General features: G+C 52.9%; 9 protein-coding genes across 9 annotated transcripts; 1 reads left to right on the forward strand and 8 right to left on the reverse strand.

The window, feature by feature from the left end:
- Positions 1 to 264: 264 nt before the first annotated feature.
- LTS14_001459 (uncharacterized protein) lies at positions 265 to 2,056 on the reverse strand (the record flags this gene model as incomplete). Its single annotated transcript, XM_064834168.1, has 2 exons — positions 265 to 1,195; positions 1,530 to 2,056. The coding sequence occupies 2 exons, from the start codon at positions 2,054 to 2,056 to the stop codon at positions 265 to 267; spliced, it is 1,458 nt and encodes a 485-aa protein (XP_064698032.1).
- A 1,571-nt stretch (positions 2,057 to 3,627) lies between these two features.
- LTS14_001460 (uncharacterized protein) lies at positions 3,628 to 5,002 on the reverse strand (the record flags this gene model as incomplete). Its single annotated transcript, XM_064834169.1, has 3 exons — positions 3,628 to 4,293; positions 4,342 to 4,826; positions 4,906 to 5,002. The coding sequence occupies 3 exons, from the start codon at positions 5,000 to 5,002 to the stop codon at positions 3,628 to 3,630; spliced, it is 1,248 nt and encodes a 415-aa protein (XP_064698033.1).
- A 1,348-nt stretch (positions 5,003 to 6,350) lies between these two features.
- Positions 6,351 to 7,040, reverse strand: LTS14_001461 (uncharacterized protein; the record flags this gene model as incomplete). Its single annotated transcript, XM_064834170.1, has 2 exons — positions 6,351 to 6,896; positions 6,996 to 7,040. 2 exons carry the CDS (start codon positions 7,038 to 7,040, stop codon positions 6,351 to 6,353), a joined length of 591 nt encoding a protein of 196 aa, XP_064698034.1.
- Positions 7,041 to 7,175: 135 nt separating this feature from the next.
- On the reverse strand, positions 7,176 to 7,499 carry LTS14_001462 (uncharacterized protein; the record flags this gene model as incomplete). Its single annotated transcript, XM_064834171.1, has 1 exon — positions 7,176 to 7,499. One exon carries the CDS (start codon positions 7,497 to 7,499, stop codon positions 7,176 to 7,178), a length of 324 nt encoding a protein of 107 aa, XP_064698035.1.
- An 877-nt stretch (positions 7,500 to 8,376) lies between these two features.
- On the forward strand, positions 8,377 to 10,350 carry UBA2 (E1 ubiquitin-activating protein uba2; the record flags this gene model as incomplete). Its single annotated transcript, XM_064834172.1, has 2 exons — positions 8,377 to 9,753; positions 9,889 to 10,350. The coding sequence occupies 2 exons, from the start codon at positions 8,377 to 8,379 to the stop codon at positions 10,348 to 10,350; spliced, it is 1,839 nt and encodes a 612-aa protein (XP_064698036.1).
- Positions 10,351 to 12,370: 2,020 nt separating this feature from the next.
- On the reverse strand, positions 12,371 to 13,775 carry LTS14_001464 (uncharacterized protein; the record flags this gene model as incomplete). The annotated part of the gene is made up of 5 exons (XM_064834173.1): positions 12,371 to 12,611; positions 12,669 to 13,288; positions 13,339 to 13,393; positions 13,445 to 13,562; positions 13,622 to 13,775. The coding sequence occupies 5 exons, from the start codon at positions 13,773 to 13,775 to the stop codon at positions 12,371 to 12,373; spliced, it is 1,188 nt and encodes a 395-aa protein (XP_064698037.1).
- A 1,197-nt stretch (positions 13,776 to 14,972) lies between these two features.
- ELC1 (elongin C) lies at positions 14,973 to 15,424 on the reverse strand (the record flags this gene model as incomplete). The annotated part of the gene is made up of 3 exons (XM_064834174.1): positions 14,973 to 15,159; positions 15,209 to 15,257; positions 15,310 to 15,424. 3 exons carry the CDS (start codon positions 15,422 to 15,424, stop codon positions 14,973 to 14,975), a joined length of 351 nt encoding a protein of 116 aa, XP_064698038.1.
- A 151-nt stretch (positions 15,425 to 15,575) lies between these two features.
- Positions 15,576 to 17,358, reverse strand: LTS14_001466 (uncharacterized protein; the record flags this gene model as incomplete). Its single annotated transcript, XM_064834175.1, has 6 exons — positions 15,576 to 15,865; positions 15,924 to 15,994; positions 16,046 to 16,083; positions 16,148 to 16,382; positions 16,440 to 17,145; positions 17,256 to 17,358. The coding sequence occupies 6 exons, from the start codon at positions 17,356 to 17,358 to the stop codon at positions 15,576 to 15,578; spliced, it is 1,443 nt and encodes a 480-aa protein (XP_064698039.1).
- A 734-nt stretch (positions 17,359 to 18,092) lies between these two features.
- On the reverse strand, positions 18,093 to 19,858 carry LTS14_001467 (uncharacterized protein; the record flags this gene model as incomplete). Its single annotated transcript, XM_064834176.1, has 3 exons — positions 18,093 to 18,465; positions 18,520 to 19,655; positions 19,709 to 19,858. The coding sequence occupies 3 exons, from the start codon at positions 19,856 to 19,858 to the stop codon at positions 18,093 to 18,095; spliced, it is 1,659 nt and encodes a 552-aa protein (XP_064698040.1).
- Positions 19,859 to 20,681: the final 823 nt, after the last annotated feature.

Genomic DNA, 20,681 nt, shown 5'->3' on the forward strand with positions numbered 1-20,681 from the left:
AGGCGTGATCGCATCACAACAGACAGAGTCTCTCGGTTGAAGACCTGGTAGTATGAGTTCTGCAAGTGATTGCGTTTGTTATCCTCGTATATGCTATACAAAACTCGAAGCGAAGCGGCGACCATGGTTACACTACCTGCGCTCAAGCTTGCCTCCCCTTCGCCAAAACCCACCCAAGAAGTGATCCAGTCATAAGCCATCATAATCCATCGTGTTTCCACCGCATCGAGTGCCGAACATTTTCGCGTGTGTTATCCACCTAACCTATCCTAGTGTACATTGCGTCTCCGCCTTGACCCATCCAGTCAACCTGTTAGCGATATCGCTAGAATAGCAGTGAGTTGCAATTCCATCATCCAGATTCCCAGACGTGGCAACCGAGCCCGAGTTGTAGATGCGAGCAGCCTTGTAGTACTTGCTCACATCGCTCGCGCCACAGTTAGCAATCCCCTGCTTCAACCCATCACCGCTTGAAGTGCCCGTGCTACCGTCCGTAATCATCTGCGTAATCTCGTTGGCTGGGCACGGGTTCTGCACAGTACCGGCATTATTGCACGTTCCTGCTCCGTCATGAGATTGCATGAGGCCAGGGTTCGTGACGCCGTAGTTCGTCGTGGGCGCACGAACGCAGCCCTTGGATTCTTGCATGACGATGGCAAGGATGAATCGCTCGTCGATTCCTGAAGAGGAGGCAACGGCTTGGATGGCGGATTTGAGGTCGTCGCTTTCGGTTTGGTCGTTGTTGGTTTGGCTAAATTGGGTGCAGGAGATGCTGATCAAGGCCATGTTGGCGGACCACATGCTCTCGAAGTCGACCCAGGAGTCTTGGGATGGCCAGCCGGCGCCTGTGGTGCCATCGCCGGAGTAGAGTTTGTAGGAGTCGCTGCCTGAAGAGCTACCGCCTGAGCTGGCAGAGGAGGTTGCGGCTGGGGCAAAGGAGGTGGAAGATGGGGGTGCGCTGTAGGATGTTGGTGCTGGAGCAACGGATGTTGATGGCGCGCTGTACGAGGATGGTGCAGCTGCGCTGGAAGACGATGGTACCGGGGCGCTGTATGAGGAAGGTGCAGCGGCAACTGACACGGATGAGGAAGCTGGAACACTATTCGACGACGGCGCTGGTGCGTATGAGGTCTGAAGTGTTGTGAGAGACGCAGCCGAAGAGCTCAAGATTGCTGTGGAGGTCTCAGCAGGGACACTAGTAAATATGGTTAGCCAACGATCTACCAGCATTATTGCGAGATGTGCTTTTCCAGATTGTGAGGGGAGCGTGTGCGAATTGTTTTCTTGTTCAGTGTGTATAATGTGTTGCGATCGCCTTGGGTATCGGAAGAGCAGACAGCGCTGGGCGGGAGTGATGGTAGCAGTGACACCATATCAACCAAGCCAACCGTACACCGCCATTGGAGTCCGTTGTTGCCCGTCCACATCGCCATAACAAGCCGCCGTTGCAGGTCACAGGGTAACGGCAACGTCTGCAAAGTGCAATCTCGGTACTGCGAGACATCTGTCTCAGAATGTGAAGAACTTACCTAGTAGTAGAGACCGCAGCCACAGACGACGAAGTCTCAGAAGGGTAGGCAGAGATCGACCGATGCGGCGGCCCAGTCCAAGCCGGATGGCTGTAAGCTTTGGTAGCTGCTGCGCCAAAAGAGACAGTGGATTGAATAGTGACAGTCGTGTCGACGATAACACTTGGCCCACCAGCAGAAATCGTCGTCTCGTTCCCGACACCAGATCCCGTGACAGTAGATACAGCTGTAGCGACCGAAGGTGCAGAAGTAGTGGAAGCGTTGCTGTTACACGTCCCGAAGGCGGATTGACAGCCAGCGTCGCAGTACTCCTTGCTTGCACCGCAGTAGCCCCACTGGGAGCAGCAGTAGCCTGGTCCGCAAGTGAAGCCTAGATCGCCGCCGCATTCGCCGTCATTGCTCTGGGCTGGGGTGCGGGCGTGGAGGTGGCGGAGCATGTGGGCGTGGTTGTGGGAGCCGGCGTGTGGGATTGCGGCAGTCAAGGTAGCGGCGAGGGCCAGGGCCAGGATGGTGGTGGAGGAATGCATCTTGGATTGATTTGGTGCTTGCTTTGAAATTGAGCGTTGTGGTGTAGAGTGTGGTAGACAGGTCCTGCTGTCTCGTCGTTGGTAGTAAAGACTGACTGTGCGTATCGACTAGCGATAGTTTTACGAAAGAATGGACGTTCGAAAACGGAGGACAACAACGAGCTCAACTGCGTTTGATGGTAGGGAAGAAAGGGAGAGTCAGGAGCGCAATGGTGGAAGACCTCACCTTTTAGACCAGATCTGTGACCCGCGAACGCCGCTCCCACGGAGCGAGGTTCACGACGCACCCATGTCCTGTTCCTGCATCACGCAGCCAGTCAGGGATAGCTGTTGCATCGCTCCTCCTGCACCCACCCGCATCGCACCAAAACCATCGGCGGTCTAGCTGAGCAGGCCTATAACGCAGATCTACCTTCACATCCATAGCCGGCCGCAATGCCCGGGCGCCTGTTGCCAAGAGAGTCGACCGAGAGCCCATGTATGGCATAGCAGAGACGGGCCTAGTGGAGGCCATCTCGACCTCGTCCTCGCCTCCTGATTCGCACGACGAGACCTGCGACAAGCTAAGATGGACGTTCCGTGCATGGGGATCCAGATTCGTGCATCTACGCCGCCCTGGCTGAATTCCTGGTGAAGTCTGCTCGGCCAATGAGAATTCGCGTACACAGATGCGGAGGCGATTGTTCCTGCAGCTGGATGTCGCGCGAAAAAAAGCTTAGCGCTTTTATTCGCACTTGCGCTGGTGGCGTTGCGGGTTCCACGTTTCACAATTGTGAGCAGGGGATGAGAGGCGCACAGTGCGATGTTCGTTGTTCGTTAAGCCGGACTTCTACCTATACAGAGGAAAGTGCTTGTCTATGGTATGTTTCTGAAGGCGAATGGACTACTGGCATCACGTGTGATAGGACAATCGTTCCTCTCCCAGAGAACGGCACGGATCCCACAATAATAGGGGACTAGATACAAACTCAATGCATGTCAAAGCGTCATATCCACTCCTGCACCAGGACGGGAAGGAAGATAGTGACAGCTCTGGTTGCATCCCAAAGGCAAAACTGCCAGACTTCACCAATGCTACGCCTGGCACGTGTCTCGGTCAACGGGCCTCCAGCTAATGTCAATGAGGCGCTCCACTAACATGCATAATCGAACAAGCATAACGCACTACCTCTCCTGCACTCACACCAACCACATCAATACCAGATACTCCTAGTCCGGTGATGCCGCATCCCTAAGCCACCAATCCCACTTCCAACACCATCACCCTCTCTTTCCCTCTCCTTAGCCAGATCATACAGGAAGAAATCAATCATGACAGCATTGACCTCCGTCTCGGAATGCATCCTCACAATCTCCCGCCGTATGAGCTCAACAGCCCAGATACTGCAGCCCCGGAGTTGCACCTCCCAACTATGACCCGAGGGTATCTCGACCCGGTCGCGGATCCGATAATGTAGGGAGGGACTGTAGGTCAGAACGCCGAGGGAATTGAGCATTTGGGGAATGCGGTAGTCTGGGAAGTATCAGCCATGCCACCTTTATATTTTCATCGCGTATCTGCTTCTCATTCGTCATGTTTCATACCCCTCCCGAGCAAAATCGCAACAGGGAATTTTCTTTTGCTCTGAACAGTGGTCCAACGTACCAGCAAACATGGTTAAATGTCCAATGTCTCGGAACTCTCCATATCCCGTCCCTTGGAAAGCAGCCCAGAGGTCTGCAACGAAAATTTGTGCGCGTTTGAGGAAACGTATCCGACGGCCGTCGAAGCGCGCTTCGTCCCGGAAACAAGGGAAGTGTTTTGCCAAAAGGTTCACGAGCTTGCCGGCGGAATGATCTGCTTTTTGGATGAGCCAGAGGACTGAGTGATCGGGTGGAAGAGGATGATGTTTTGGTGTATCCGCTGCAGGTATTGCTTTGACCTCGGACTCGAGCTTCGTAGGAGCTGTGGTTTCGTGCTCTTCAGCTTCGATTACTAAGCCATTGGCAGTTGCATTGATTGCGGCAGTGCTGTTCCCCAAAGGACTCGGCTCAGTCCGCTCTGATACATTGTTCCCCATTTCGACGGGCACACCTGTCGCTACGGACTCTAAGGCAGCCTCAGGGCTTGTCAGATCTGGTTCTGCCTGTGTTGCGTTCTCCTCGCCAGTGGTATGTGCGACACCGCGCTCGATCGTTGATCGAGTATCTTCCATCGTCTGATCGGCATGCGCAGCCTCATCAGGGTCCCGGAAACTCTAACAAGTCAGCTTAACGCCTTCACACGTCCAGTAAATAATACTCACCTCATGCAATAACTCGGCGGCTTCCTTCAGCACTGCAATCCGCTGCTGAAGCATAGGCATCCGCTCGTTGGTGGCACTCCTGAAGACTCCCTCGAACACCTGCTCTGTCATCTCCTCACTCCGCCAAAAAGCAGGCGTGGTGATAGGCACGCCGTCCTCCAATGCTCGCCTCAGCGCAGCAACAAGACTCTTGTACCCCGTACACCTCTGACCCTGATACTCAACCTGAAATCTTTCACTCTCATCCTTCTCAGACCAGAAGGAGAAATTCAACAAATCCATGGTAAAGATGAAGTTGACCATATCTACATCCGAGAAGCCCTGGGCTGCACTAGGATGGAAATCATGCTCGCTCCAGACGGCGGTCGAGTAAGAACGTTCCTGCATTAATTTGTGGATTTGGAGAGCGGCGGATTTGGTTCCTAGCATGTCCGGTATCACGTCGATGGAGTTTTTGTAGATGTATTCGGCGTCCTTCAGGACACCTGGAGGGCCATCAGCCCGCCGTACAGCCGATAATGGCAAATATGATGAGAGTAGAGGAGAGATGTGACAGTGACCTACCTGTATCTTCCGAGACTTCATCACTACGAGTCACGCCAATGCCAAGCGACTGGCGAAGAAGAGCTAGAAGCTCTGGATCTGCTTCGTCGTCGCTCATCTTGATCAGCGTACAAAACAGAATGTGTTGAAAAGGCGGAACGTCACTGTTGTTGCCGTCGATACATATATGCATACGATGGTGAGTGGCGGAGCACGCCCGGGGGTGCCGGCAGACCTTCCAGTTTAGCTCGCGCATCGCTCACGCGTCAAGCTGCCTACAGCTTCGTCACTACTCAGCCTGACCAGCACATCACCTTACAATTTCATCACCACCAGCATCAGAACTTGCAGGCGAGTGTCCAGATCAAGCAACAAGCAAAGTTATCAGCAGAGGAACCCACAGAGATGGTAAGAAGATCTCCAACCGCAACAAGACACCACTCTAACCACAACCACAGTCTCTCCGAATCGTGCCCTCAGCACCCCACCCAACCCAAACACAATCCGCACCCGGCGCCCCCTCCGCCCCAGGCGTCCACGACACCCTCCGCTCTAACCTCTCCCTCATACCCGCCACAGCACCGAAAGATACCTCATCACAAACAACAACCCAATCCTTCCACCCGCTCGAATCGCGCCTCTCCGCCTGGCGCACCCAACAAAACGAACTGAAATACAACCTCCTTCGCCGAACCTACGGCATTGCCGAGCCCGTGAAAAGGCAGATGGAACTCGGGATCGTGTCGGCGGGGGAATGGGTACCAGGCTGTTTTGGGGTGGGGAGGGGAGCGAGTGTGCATGCGGATATTTTGATGGGGAGGGATTGCGAACTGGATTGGGAGGATGTGTTTGAGGGGTCTGTGATGCGGAATGAGGTTGATTTCCATGCGGAGATGGAGGGGATTATGGGGATGGGGTGGTAGGGTTGGTCAGAGGGGTTTGATGGACGCAAAACGGCATACAGGGTTGGAGTGGGATTGCGCTATCATGGAGTTGGGTCTGTGGGTCTGACTAATGAGTACGTGGCGGTGACGTCCTCAATCAGCATCGGGGACGTACCAAAGTCATGGTATAAGATGTTGTTGGTGCGGCTCGGGAGGAATGAGCAGTAGCAGTGTATCGATATGAGGAATGCATACATGCATGCGTGGCTTGCAAGGCCTGCCGTTCATGGCTGTATTATAGATGTATCGATCACGGTACGAGAAGGGGTCATCCCGCAGACGTTCACCCACACAGCAAAAAATGACAGCGTGAAGCCATTCAGTCCACGATGTATTCGGCGGTCTTGCATACTTCGCTCTATCCCACTTACCTGAACCAAACCAGCAGCAGGATCACCCACAGGACCGCCACCAATCCGCATCAGTGCACAGTGAATTCACCAATCCTATCTGCCTAGCATTCGAAAACATGTCTGTGAAGCTTGATTCCACGGATGATGCATGGACAATATTGCCAAGTCGTCAGTGCTTTTCACAATATGCTGGTAACGTCTGTGAACACTTCGGCGAGCTCCTAGTGTAGTCTATGATCAGGCTTATCTTGTCATTGGCGACATTATCAGGCTTGTCACCGGAGCGACGAGTGATGGAGTCCGGCAGGCCCAGAAGTGCGTAGATGTAATCCCGCGGGTCACTGGCATCTGTGATATTGCCACGCGCCAAGACTTTCAGAAGATCCCTTCTGGAGTCATAGCCGGTATTCGAACCGGTTCTGATCTTCGCCACCTGAAGATGCACATTGTCCAGTAGGCTTTCGAGCGGCTCACACAGTGGTATGCCACCGAGCTGCTGACGTGTCCACCGACGCTCAGCGAGCTGGGCCACATCACTTGCACTATTTGGGTTTATGAGTGCCAGGACTGAGAACGAGGCTCTGACTTGAGACAGAATCGGTCGACCTCCCACGTTCAATGCTTTGCCTAGCGCTATAGCAAAGTCGCGGTATTTAGTGAATGAGCAGGCGTTCTGACCACAGAAGACCACGATATCGTTTGCAATGAAAGCCTCCTGTTGGACCCATACTCAACGTAACCAGATCCGAGTATAGAGATATTCCAGCGCGAGAGACAGGCCTTTTGAGGTTGACTTCTGCAGGTAAAGACTTACTTCTGGCGAGATAGACCGGTTGGGTAAAGCACAGATATGGCCCATAGCGATAGCAGTATTAGCATCGCCCCTACCTAGCCAGACAAGAACGGTCGTCGCTTTGCGGGAAATGTCGAACATGTCAGACAACTGAACACTCTTCTCATCGCTGTTGCCTTGATCGATGCAAAGGGCATCGGCCTAAAGATATCTTGCGCGGTCGCCATAACGAAAGCGTTGCAGAGCGTCTGCTAGAGAAGGGGCGATTTGGACTTCTACGCCATCGCAGACCATCGGTACCAGCTCGTTCTCTCCCCAGGTGCCCCAAGCGTAGGAAATTGCCTCGAAAGTGATGAGCTCAGAGTCCATGCTGAGCGCGAGATGCTGACCATGGGCGAGTCTGGCTGTCAGAACGTCGCCGTGAATTGCTTTGTCGAGACTAGCGGCAGGGTGCAGTCGAAGGGTGCGCGTCTGCCATGTCTGCAAAAGCATGTAGATGCTTGATCTATCTGGTGCGACCGCCATGTTGCCCATGTGGCTGGATATTGCGAGCAGAACAGGCGTCTCGTAGTCCCCGTTCCGGCCATACGCGTCAGGGTACCAGCGGCCTTGAGGGCTGCGTTAATGATCACGGCCTTGACCTTCGCACTCGAGTATGATCTGGAGAAGCAAGACAAGAGTGTCAGACACACCTACTCACCATCATTGCGGCCTCGCCATGCATGCACAGCTGATCACTAATACATGACATTACATGACCTTATACGCTTGCTTCATCTTGATAACTGCACAGCAGCTCATGCTCGGCTTCGCGACATATGACCACGTTTCAAAACGAAAAGGTCATTCACTGCGAGCAGAGAAGAGAAGGGAAAAGGCGTCCGACAGCATCAGCTTTAGGGCTGTTGCCGAACGCCCGAGGCCCCGAAGATTGTCCGACGCTGTCACTTTAGAAGTACGGTGGTACGGCGCGGCGGCACGCGCTCTGAGTCGAGCGCTGGAGCTTTGCATCACGATTGAAGATCGCAATCCTTTTGGGTCTGATCAGATCTATCGTACATTCATTACTTAGGGGGCGCATTACGGCTCCCATCATATTTCCAGTACGCCAATACCGTAGAATCACAGTGTGGACTTGTGCTATGGTCTTGACTGCACATCGACTGAACCTCACGCCTGGCCGTCGGCCTCGACTCGTGTGTCCTTGAGCATCACTTCACTCATCTGACCCCTCAACATATCTACCGACACGCGCTTGCTGCCTAGACTCACTTCACCTTGTGTGCACTTCACACTATTTTTCGTCGACTGAGGGAGGGGATTGCTTGCGCATGCGATAAATCCACAGTGTCCGGCGAGACTCAGGCGCAAGACGCATTGAAGCGGCAAGAAAGCCAGGGCAATGCAGAGACGTGATCGCGGCATCGCCCAGTCACTGGGTCTGCCTCTCACTAAGCGTGTGAAGGAGAGCCGGGTGTTGCTGGTTGGTGCGGGAGGCATAGGATGTGAGGTGTTGAAGAACCTGGTCTGCTGCGGCTTTGGCAGTCTACCGTCGAACTACGGCACGAACGGCACTGAGGAGTCGGCGGCCAATGCGCGCAAACCTGGCATTGTAGTCATCGACTTGGACACCATCGACCTAAGCAACCTCAACCGGCAATTCCTCTTTCGAAAACAGCACATCAAGAAACCCAAAGCCTACGTCGCTAAAGAGACAGCATCCCACTTCAACCCTTCGGTCAATATCGACGCTCAGCATGCGAGCATCTTCGACACCAAGTACGATGTCGAATTCTTCGAGGGCTTCGACCTGGTCTTCAATGCGCTCGACAATCTCGCAGCAAGAAGACACGTGAACAAGATGTGTCTGGCCGCAGATGTACCCTTGATCGAAAGCGGTACGACTGGCTTCAATGGCCAGGTGCAAGCAATCAAGAAGGGTGCGACGGAATGCTACGACTGCAATCCCAAGCCAGTGCAAAAGAGCTTTCCAATCTGCACAATCCGTTCGACACCTTCACAGCCTATCCATTGCATTGTGTGGGCGAAATCATATCTATTCCCGGAGCTCTTCGGCACGAGTGAAGAGGACTCGGCAGATGTGGCTGTAACAGAAGGCGATAATGCAGAAGAAGTCGCGAAGCTGAAGGAGGAAGCAGACGCGCTAAAGACAATCCGCGGCATAATGGGCAAGAGCGAGTTCGCGCAAGAAGTCTTCAACAAAGTCTTTCACGACGACATCGAGCGATTGCGCGGCATGACAGAGATGTGGCAATCACGGCGACCACCGCAATCGCTGAAGTTTGAGGAGCTCGTCGCCGAGATTGAAGGCGGAGACACGACCGAGCGCGGCCAGTCGCTCGTGATGCAAGACCAGGCTACCTGGAGCTTACACGACAATCTGACAGTCTTCTCCTACTCCCTTGGCATACTAAGCAACCGAAATCAAGCCGGCGAAACCGTCCTGGAATTCGACAAAGACGACAAAGATACCCTCGACTTCGTCACCTCGGCTGCTAATTTACGATCATATATTTTCGGGATACCCTTACATAGTGAATGGGAGATCAAGCAAATGGCTGGCAACATTATCCCGGCGATCGCGACCTCGAACGCGCTTACGGCTAGTCTGTGTGTGCTGGAAGCCTTCAAAATTATGCGAGGGGTAGGCTTCGAGCAGAAAGGTGTGAGTGGGCTGGCGATCAACAATGGCACAACGGCGACTTCACATACGACCGTCAACGGCAAGGAAGAAGGTGTTCTTGGTGGCGCGAAGATGGTATTTCTTACCTCAAAAAGCACGGAACGCCTTATCTCAACTCAAAACCTCTCCGGTCCGCGCGCGTTTTGTCCCGTTTGTTCATCTGTCTACGCTAAGCTTCGCATTTCCTCCGAAAGCACGGCTACATTACAGAACCTGGTGGATCTGCTGAGGGAGAAATTCGGGTATGAGGAACTCTCGATACAGGCAGACATTGGTATCATCTACGATCCAGACCTGGAAGATAATCTAGAGAAATCGCTTACCGAGTATGTGAAAGCCGGTAACAGCTTCCTCACGATCGTGGATGATGGGGATGAGGCGAAGGTGGATCTGGTACTAAGCGCGTCTATTCAGAGCGAAGCGATCATTGAAACTGGTGTTCTGGAGTTGGTGCCGGAGCGGATATCTTTGCCTTCCAAACCCAAGGCTGTTCCAGAGACCAACGGGCACGCATCAACGGCTGCGGAGTCATCGCAGACAGCGACGAATGCTAATGCGAAGAGGAAACGCGAGGCAGAGGAGGAGGTGGGAAGTGCAAAGAAGCGCGCGCGGGCTACGGACGAGGAGGTCCATGTGATTGAGGACGATGGCGCAATCTTACTTGATGATTAGGGTCGTCATGAACGGCATGCCGGGGTCGTAGTAAGGATCTGGCGTGTGGGACCCAGGGTACGATGAGATGAACACTAGATACGGTGGGAACCATGGGCTGGGCTGGGCTGGTTGGTGGCAGAACGGGCATACTTGCAAATATGTGAGTAGCTGCATGTTCCTGCGAGGCTTGACGCCAGCGGGTGCGAAGGTGTTGTATATCCTATCACTCTTGCTCCTCCCGACCCGGAAGGATGGGAAGGATGCAATCGAGACATACATTTGTATAGTAAGCTTTGCACAAAGGGCACAATAAGCTGCAAAGACTCCGTCTAACGCCGACCCCTTCCACCTATACGTTGCTCGTGCTGATCAAAGTCCTGCTTTGCTGATCATCATAGCACCCCGACCCGCCTGTAGCACATCATATACCGATCATCTCCTCGTTTTCGACCCAGGACATAACTCATCTCAGCACCGGTCTTGAGCGGCTGCATACCCTACCGGCAAGACACATCACATGAGACGCATCTCCTCCTTCTCAAGCCACGACACAACTCTACTCCTCCTCGGTCTCGAGCGATCGATTTCCCGCCACGCGACCCTCATCACATCCTCCAACGCTACAACTTCCCGCCTCAAATCAGCAAGAAGTCATAGCAACGGGGCCGACTCATCCTCCTCGCAAGAGTCTCTGTAGTCCCCACTGACTCGGGGCATGTCGGAGCTTTCGGGCTTCGGTTCGCGGATCTCGAGCATATCAGGCTTCGACGGTCCTGGTGTTGCCGTTAATGGGGTAGCGACATCAGTCTCCTGCGGGACCTGGGCTTCCTCGTCCGAGTCGTTGCCATGGACGGAGTGGTATGATGGATGAGCGGAGGAACGGGAGAGATCGCCGTGGCAGTGAGGACAAGTTGGCGTCGTGCTAGGTTGGCGAAGGTAGCGTATGAGATCTCGAGGAGCGATGTAGGCGTGGATCAAACTGGAGTGGATCGATCAGCAAGCCACCACCACCGCCTCATGCCATCTTGCGTCATGATTGGCGGCAAGGTGAGTACTCACAACGCAACCATCATAGGCACGGTCGCATAAGTTCCCAACATAGTAACATTACTCTCTACATTACCATACCACCTCCTGGCCTGTCCCTTAGCCAAGACAACCCATCCCGGGATCAGGACCCCAAGGAGGAAGAGAGCGCAGAGCAAATCCACCAGGATCCGGAGAGAAGAGACTCGAGGTCCACTGGCTATGCCGCAAAGAAGCAGGAGGCTGAGGAAGGCGGAGATTGAGAGGGGGATGAGACCGAGTGCGGGACAGAGTTGTTGGGCCAGGGCCGCGTAGGGTATGGCGAAGGGGATGGCGAGCGGGAAGGCGATGAGGGTTATCAGGCGGAGGGTCCAGTCTGGTGTGGGCGTTGTAGGCATGTCCGTCGACGAGGACTCAGTGGTTGGGAAGCGCATAGTGGAAGGGATATAGTTTCTTATCTTACTGGACTGAAGGTAACGGCAAAACAGGTCAATAACAGAAAGAGACCTTCATAACTTGTTCGCGAGTTGCATGATATGTCTGCTAAAGTGCAGCCTAGAATACGGCACAGTGTTTACCACCCCACTTGTACCAGGACAGTAACATGCGTTAAGGTGGCTATGTTGCTATAGGAGATGCAGTGAAGTCCACTGGCTTCTAGGCACCAGTATAAGGAGCTTTGTCATTGGAATGCACGGCCCAGTCCATGAATCCTTCGTCTTTATAGGCGCGCTTGGCGTTTCAATGTTCTTTCTGCCTGAGGCCTTTTTTCTACTACTCCGTCCTTCGACGAGATCATGATACAGACGTCGTCTTGGAGTTGATCTTTGGCAAGTCGGCTCTGTGGCGTGGCTTCGGTGAGATCGTTTTCCAGACGCTCGATTGCGATCCTGGACACACTCTCCAACCGTGAGGACTGAATCAAATCTGCTGCAGGCCGCCATGTCTGTCCAGAAGAGTGCCTGCTTCAACCGCCCACGCTTCGAGCTCGGGAACTTTTAACCGCCTCGTGTTATATGCTGATGCCTATGTCAATTCCAGTAACACTCTTCAAGCATGCCTGGAATGTCTCGATCGGCATCCAAGCACCAAATCCGGAACAATTGACAGCTTTCGACAGTGTAATCTTCATGGCATCCAGCACCGGTCTTAGTGCAGTCTTCTCTGGTAGGTGGCGTTTGATCTCCGCATAGGCTTTCGCAGGAGTAACTTGCTCGTCGTCCAGCGGAAGCTGGGCGCTGAGGAAGACGAGTCTGTAGTACGAAAGTATCAGCGGATGCTCACGCAAAGATCTGAAGTAGGGTACGCACTTGTCTATCTCCGAATGAGGCAATTGCCAGCAATTGTTCGATGCTGAGACTTGTTGAACATCCGCTTCTTCTAGCGAGGTCGGGTTTTGTCTATGCAGCTGAGTGGATGGTGGCATGGAGCTTTGGAAGACAGCCTGTGTGGTGGTAAAGGCGTGTCCGTGAAACTTGCCAACATCACAAGCTAACGGAGCACTAACATCTGGGTTAATGGCATGATGGTGTACATGACTTTTGCAAGGCCACTCGAGTGCCATGATGAAGTCAAGCGCTGCCCACGAATCTCCTCGATGATCCACAGGGATCGCAAGGTTGTGATGCGAGGTCCCGTTGGTCTCGGTACGATTCGTCTCGGTGCGGTCGGAGTCATCTGTAGACGTCCAGGACGAGTCTGTCAGATCATCAATGTCCATAAACCAGCGTTCGTGGCCGATGAACTCGTCATAATGGCTGTTCACAGTTGCGCCGCCGAGCATGCTAATGTCCAGATCCTGCTGGTCAAGCTTGAGAGAATCGAGCTGTGCTTCCGCAGGGCCAGCCGCTAGTAAAGCTCTTAGCTTCTCGTTCTCGATTGCAATCGTGTTCCTCTCGCTGTTGACCGTGGCATCCAGATGCTGTAGACGCTGTTACGAAGTTAGCATATCGTGGTCGAGGGAGTATGATATGCACCTACTGCGACCTCGGCTTCAAGGGACTGCACATATTCGACCTTACGATTACGATGGCGCCTCGTAACCGTCAGCGGTCACCCCACTCGTCGATACAAACACTGCACTTACTTCTGTGCCTGATAGACTTGTTGGCGCCGCTTCCCTATATCACCACTATTTTCTGAACTGCCGGGACTCGCGGGACCTGACGTAGAGCTGCTGAAGAGTCTGCCGATACCTCGACTCTCTAGATCTCTCTTCGTTAGAAAGCTTCGAGCCATATGAATATCTCGAACAATACCGTACTTCGTTTCGTGCTTGGATCTTGTTGCACAAACTGTACATCCTGGCTTGGAGTATGTCGCTCCGATTTCCTCCAGAAAGACTTGAAACCGCCGGAGGATTCGGAGACAGTGGATGGCGACTGTTCATTCCTGGAATCTGTAGCTGGAGTCGACATGTCGAGTGTTGGCTTGAGTATCTTGGACTAGAGAGCATGCATACGTTGCTCGACGTAAGCACCGAAGTCAATCTGGTGCCGGGCAAATGTTATTTACGTGGAATCATTCTTCGAGGTAGATCTCAACTAAACTCTCAGCTTGTCGGCAAAGCTACACTAGTATGATGAGTGATTGCTTACCCATTTGGCCATGAGTCGTGTAAACCAACGTGTCGAAAGAGGTACCTAACGTGAAGTGAGGCTGAGGCTTACCAAGACATGTTAAAGGTCTGTGCGGACCTCAGCCTGTTGTGTCTGCTCTCCACTTGCTCTCACATATACGTTTTATCTTGTCAGCACATCGCGACACATCGCGACACATCGAGACACATCGACTCCTTGTGGGGCTGTGAGGCCTTCGAGGCGACGATGTCCCATGGACAATTTTGTTCTTTATCATATACCGGCAAAGAGTAGCGGCGTTGAGACTATACCCGTCTAAGTCAGTGTGGCGACTTTATTTAATCCCAGGCAGGCCATCGGCTTTTCCTCAAACCAAGACAGCGCAGTCGCGAACGATGGGGTTACCCTTTATCTTCAGACTGTTTTCTACGAGAATGGTTACTTTGTGACAAGGAGAGCCATAGAACTCGCATCGAGCCAGGCAGAAGACTGTCAGCTATCGGACTGAAAAGCCCAACAGCTCAGTTGAGCCCGCTATGGGCCAATGCAGATCTATGACGAGACTACTACCCTCGCTGACCCATCTCGAATTTCTGAGGAGAGATGGGTTGATTACTTCCCAAACAGACGATCAAATGGCTTGGCTACCTGGCGATGTCCTCTGCTTATGAACACATCTCGCAGCATAATTCGTTACTAGCCCGTAGCCCGAAAAACTGCGGTTTAGTCCTGCTCTCCAAAAGCCGTGCATGCATCGCGAGCTCGAAGCGCAGTCGGAGCGTGCTAGAGAAGAGGTTCATGTTCGGGAGCGTATACTGTGCGGTATGTTTGCGCCGAAAGTGATAGCTTCGGGTGAACCTAATTTAGTTGAGTTCGATGCTGCTTTGAATCGTGTTGGGCGGCCAGTGTGTCCAGAGATTCGGTTTGAGCGCGTGGCTTCCCAGCGACCACTCGTACGGCTGCACCTCCAGTCGTTACGGCTTATCGGTAGAGACCGCTCGAGGAGTGGAGACGACAAGGTATTGCGTAGAAGCATCAGACATCGAGATAGTCTGCCGCCATGAGGAGTTCGAGACACAGTTCAGTTGGGAAGCTGACGCTTATCAGCTTGCGAACCATTATCAGCAAGGTAGATGCATACTCAGGATCTGCCACGTCCTTGGCATCTTTGTTCTTCTCATTGTAGTAGAAGTACTCGCAGACCTTCTCAAGTACTATGCCGCTGCTCTCATGTCAGTCGTGATCATTCAGTACGTGGTGTCAACACTAACTTAATATTGTCGAAGTGGACGGTGTTGGTACTGGCTTCCATAAAGCCATCTGTATATCGGTCAGTCGGAGGACTTGAGAGTATCTATGTTTTCTAGCCCACTTGATGGATCGAGCATGCGTCTGATGATGGGCGAGATACAAGCTGTACTTCTGAGCACGACGTAGCTGAAGTCGTCTGAGGAGATCAGGGTCACGTATTCTGTGAGGTCATTCATGACGGGAGGTCGTGTGTAGTGCAAGATATGTAAGTAACCATGCGAAGATGAAAGGATATATCTGGTTAATGGAGATGCCTCAAATGACCGCGCAAAAACGCGCTAAAGTGCTGACTAATTTAGAGCAGCTTTAAATCGCGTCCTCTACAATTCACGCCTTGAAAGACGTTGTCTTGAGCTCCTTCTCAAGGCTCTCACCAAAATCGGTAGTATACCCATGCTCGGCCAGATATTCCCGGAATCGTACGTCCTCGCCTTCGAGATCTCGCTCACGATTCGGGATCAAGGTCCATGCGATGATACCTCCAACAGCCGCAAACGCCGCACCAATGAGAAACACAGCCTGGACGCCTTTCTGGTCGCTGTCAAAGCTGTCTTGAATTGGTGTGAATACTTCCGTACCGATAGCTGCGCCAGCCTTACCGACCGCGGCAGCAAGCCCTGAAAGACACGTGTCAGTATCGAGCCGTTCGTACCATACCACTATGACGATAAATACCAAGGAAGTGGCCCCGTAGCGGCGTAGGAAAGCTCTCCGCACCACAGAGGAAAGTCGCGACCCCGGGACCCCTAGCAGAATCGATCAGTATACAATATGGCTCGGGGATGGAAGCAGCTCACATCTCGCCAAAGGCATTGAATATGCCATAAAGTACAACCTAGCAAGAGTGTTAGTGTAAACCCGTGAATGTTTCAAAGATGAATTCAGCACTTCGCACTTACGAACAGTGGGAAGATGCTCTGGATCGGGCCTAGAGCACCTCCGAGGATGAATCCAAGTACAGCCCAGCAGGCGAACCCAAGGGTCATGGTCTGTTTGCGGCCAATAAGGTCCATCAGCAGCCCACCAACGATACAGCCTGGGAGATAGAAGCAGTTTACGACTGTTCCATATCCGATGTTCTGAACCAGACTGTCGTTCGGGTTGAGCTGACTGATGATCGTAGAAGAGAAAATACTGATAACATCCGGTTAGCCATCAAGATGGTCACACGTGATCACACGCTCGACCCACCCGAATGGATATGTCACGAAGTCATAAAAGAACCAGGCCAAAGAGGTGCCCAGCATTGGCTTCCAATAGCGCTTAAGGACAAGCATATATGGGATCTGCTTCTTGATGGCGTGCTTGCGGTACTGGGTAGACTCAATCATGCGAACCCGGAAGAGGAACAAAATGAGCGGCAAGACGAAACCAAGACCAAAGCAGATTCGCCAGATACCGCTCGAGATGTGGTTATTATAAGCCGCGATCACGATCAAGGCCACGATACCAGCCCCAACGAAACCCAAGTCAATGGAGAAGTCCGTCGAGAGAGCTACTAGGATGCCACGTCTTTTGCGAACGTACTGGCTCTCGTCTGCTGCCTCGGTGCTACCAGCTGCACAAGTTGGATATTCACCCCCAGCGCCAAATCCAGCAATTCCTCGAGCAACGATCATCATCCAGAACATGCCGAGTTGAGTTTTGCCATGGGCAGCTGTTGCAAGAACGACACCTAGCACGAGGAATAGGGTAGCGAAGACGATCCCGGTTCTACGGCCAATCTTGTCGATGACGAAGCCGAAAGTCAGCATGCCGAAGATCTCTCCAATCAGGTAGGAGTTGGACAGTCTCGTTTTGATGGTCTTCGACATGCCCTGCGCGTAGAGTACCGAGAACAGTGGATTCATGTAGCCGATGATCTGGGCGTTGTAGCCATCTGAGAACAGGGCCAGACCTGCGACGATAACAGTAATCCAGGATGACGTTTTGCTGATTTTCTTGAGTTCGCCTCTTGGTTGATTAGATCGAATGCACTTCTTCATCATATCGAAGGACGAAGCTGACCTTCTTGCACACTGTCGAATCCATCTGGAACACCCATCTCGTCCGAAGGGCTGGTCTTGTCGACCACAGCATCATCGGGTGTGAATTTGGCTTGTGTGGCCATTATGTCTTGTGCTCCGGACTGTTGCTAATTTCGTGATGCTGCGTTGTCCTGATCGGACGCTCTGAGAGCATTTCCAGACCTTCGTCCTAGCCAGTCCTGATATACCTTATTGCAGAACAGCCATTCGAATGATAAGGCTCGGTATTGTGAGCGAGGCTTTGGTTTCGGGTTATGACATCGATACCAGTCAAGTCGCAACGTGCTCGAGCTAGCAAGCCATTGTCTCCGACTATCCGAAGATCATATTGTCACCTTGTGGTGAGTAGCTCGACCACCTCGTCAAATGTTTGTGTAGCTTCCGCACGTACGCAGGGTTTGCAGATTAATTGCAACACCCATGCAGGCTCTTCCAGCACGTGGGCCGAGCTGCATCGTCTATTCAACGCTTGTTGCTGGAGCGCGATTCCATGCACGTATGCGTTGCCCGGAAAGATGATAGCTTCGTGATTGACTGTCCATTGACTATCTTCGTGCTGTGAACTCACGGTGAACTGTGGAGTGCGGTACGACGATATTGCGGAGCGAAGGCCGTAGCTTGGTCGTCTCGGTCACGGTACCGATATCTGCTTGATGATGTACAATTGCAGTGTAGCAGAGATGATCTAACCAACCTCACCAGTGGCGTTCAAATTTCATGGACACGAAGTGAAGAGAAGCTTTACAGACATGCTTGTCCATGTCAAAAACCATATACACACAAAACTCCGCGCTCGTACCAAAAGTCTCTCGTCGACTCATATCGCAGTATCCTGCTTCTGCTTGACCTTATCGGTATGCCAGCCTTGGTAATCATTGTCCAGCGAGCCGTGGAGCGCAGCAACGTAGTCAACCATACCACCAGCCCAGTTCAATGGCTCGACACGCTTACCAGGGATGTTAGCACCCGAGTACCATGACTTGGCCTTAGGGAACAGAGTGGCATCCCACTTCTCGTTCATGCGCTTGCACCATTCGTCCTCCTGCTCCTTGGTGGCCTCGAAGCGAGTGATACCATCACCCTTAATGCGCTTGAAGACCTCCTCAACGAATTCGGCTTGGAATTGTGTGCATGATGGGCCGTTGGAGAAGGCGGTAGGGGCTTGTGGACCGTACAAGAAGAACATGTTACTACAGGTTTGTCAGTATGGTATTGTGCATTGAGACGATATGAGCAAGACTTACGGGTAACCTGGGATAGCAATGCCCATAGAGGTTTGCAGCCTGTCCTTCCAGTGGTCGGCAATGGTGCCACCGTCAGTGCCACGAATGTTCAATTGGCCGAGCGAGCCAGTTACGCTGTCGAAACCAGTAGCAAGGATGAGCACATCGACCTCAGCCAGACCCTTCTTAGTTCGCAGACCATTGCCCTCCACAATCTCGATTGGGTTCTCGTTGACGTCGATGATCTCGACGTTGTCCTGGTCGAGGACTTCGTAGATGCGCTGTTCGAGCGACGGCCTTTTTGTGCCCCAGGGGTGAGGTGCCTTCTCAGGAGCGAGTAGACGCTGCTTCTCGGGGTTCTTGATACGCTTCAGCACAGTCTTACGCCAGAACTTGTAGACTTCCTCGTTGGCGGCATCGTCGAAAAGGTAATCCTTGTAGTTCTGCAGCCAGAAGCGGAAACCACCCTGCTCATTTAGGAGGTTGTTGAAGAACTTCTCACGCTCTTCGGGTGTATCGTCAAAAACGTTCTTGTCAACGAAGTCGTAGGTGAATCCCGAGAAAGTCTTGCGAGTATCTTCCATGGCCTTTTCGTAGTCTCCGTTGGCCTTCTTCTTCTCCTCCTCCTTCGGATCGAGTGGACACTGGTTCATTGGCAAGCAGAAGTTTGGTGTGCGCATGTAGAGTGTCAACGACTTGACGATAGGACCGATCTCCTGTGCGACCTGAATACCAGAAGCACCAGTGCCGATTTGAGCGACCCGCTTGCCTTTGAGGTTTACGCCGTGCTGTGGCCAGACGGCAGTGTGGTAGACATCTCCCTTGAACTCGCTGAGTCCGGCGATTGGTGGCTGATACCGGCGGGCGGCAAAGCCAATGCATGGAATGAACCAGCGGCAGTTGTAGTTTGAACCATCAGCACACTCGACGGTCCATTGGTGTGTCTTCTCATCGAAGAAAGCGCCATCGACGTGCTTGTTGTACTCAGTGTGGTCCTCAATGTTCCACTTCTTCTCCACGTGCTTGAAATACCGACGGAGCTCAGGCCAGCCTGCGTATCGCTCCTTGAAGGTGAAGTCCTCCCACAGCTCCTTGTCGAAGAGCTGATAGATGGGAGTGTCAGAGTCGACACGGGCACCGGGATAGCAGTTCCAGTGCTAAAGCATCATTAGCATGTTTCGCGAGCCTTCCTGATCTCCTTGCTGCTCACCCAAATACCACCCGAAGCAGACCCCTTCTCAAGGATCTTCACGTCTAGCCCAAGCTTGCGTAATCTGTTCAACAAAGTGAACGATGCGAAACCAGCCCCAACGAGGAGCACATCGCAATATGCAGCATCAGGCTCGCCCATAGACCCCATGATGGCGTTGTTCGTGTACGTAGATTAGATGAGTATATGTCAACCGCAGTAGCTTGAGAGGCGTCTTATACGTTGCTGAAGGTCGAGTATGAAATGGAAGGATGCGAGACGTGTTTTACTACATAGCCCTGGACAGACTGTACCCATATATCATTACCACATCAATGGGTCTTCACACTTCAGCATCGCACCCATCGTGACGAAGGAGGGGTACGTGGCGGCCGAATGGAGAGGCACGAGACCGCTCGAGGCCAACCTGGTTGCTGATCTCAGGTAGCTGCAGTCAAGATTATGTCCGGCGCCCCACGGGGATGGTCTGTAGTTACCCTGATGGCATCGACGTAACTTCCGGAGAGCAGACGGACATTGCGATCATTGGCTAGAAGGAGCGCGATCCGGAGACGCTCGTGATACAGTCTGCGAGCGGGGAAGAAAGGCGGGAGCTTGGGGCGCATGGAAGTAACTGATCTCAACTTCGTGGTCAGACCATAGTCTCCAGTGTGTAGCCAAAGTGCTTGATCCGCACGCGGGTAGGCCACGGATGGGTACAAGAGTTGTGTGTGCGTACAATCATTGCTTGAAAGAGACGTCGATAGTCCATCCAGCAGGTTTTGCGAGATCAGGAAACGCCTTCTTGCACAGGACAGGAAGCTCAAAGCGCCAGAGGGGCCCACAGCTTACCGTAGACGAAGGAGCTTCCAGGGCATCTCCAAGCATCCAAGCTGTAGTATATGGTTGTGGGTGGTGCGGAGACTCCCGAGGTCCGCAAGGCCTGTCTCATGGGGGAAGGTCTTCCGAGGTGATTGACGGATGCCTCCTTTCT

This window comes from Recurvomyces mirabilis (genome assembly GCF_035927965.1).
Source record: "Recurvomyces mirabilis strain CCFEE 5264 chromosome Unknown scaffold_3, whole genome shotgun sequence".
NCBI lineage: Eukaryota > Fungi > Ascomycota > Dothideomycetes > Mycosphaerellales > Teratosphaeriaceae > Recurvomyces > Recurvomyces mirabilis.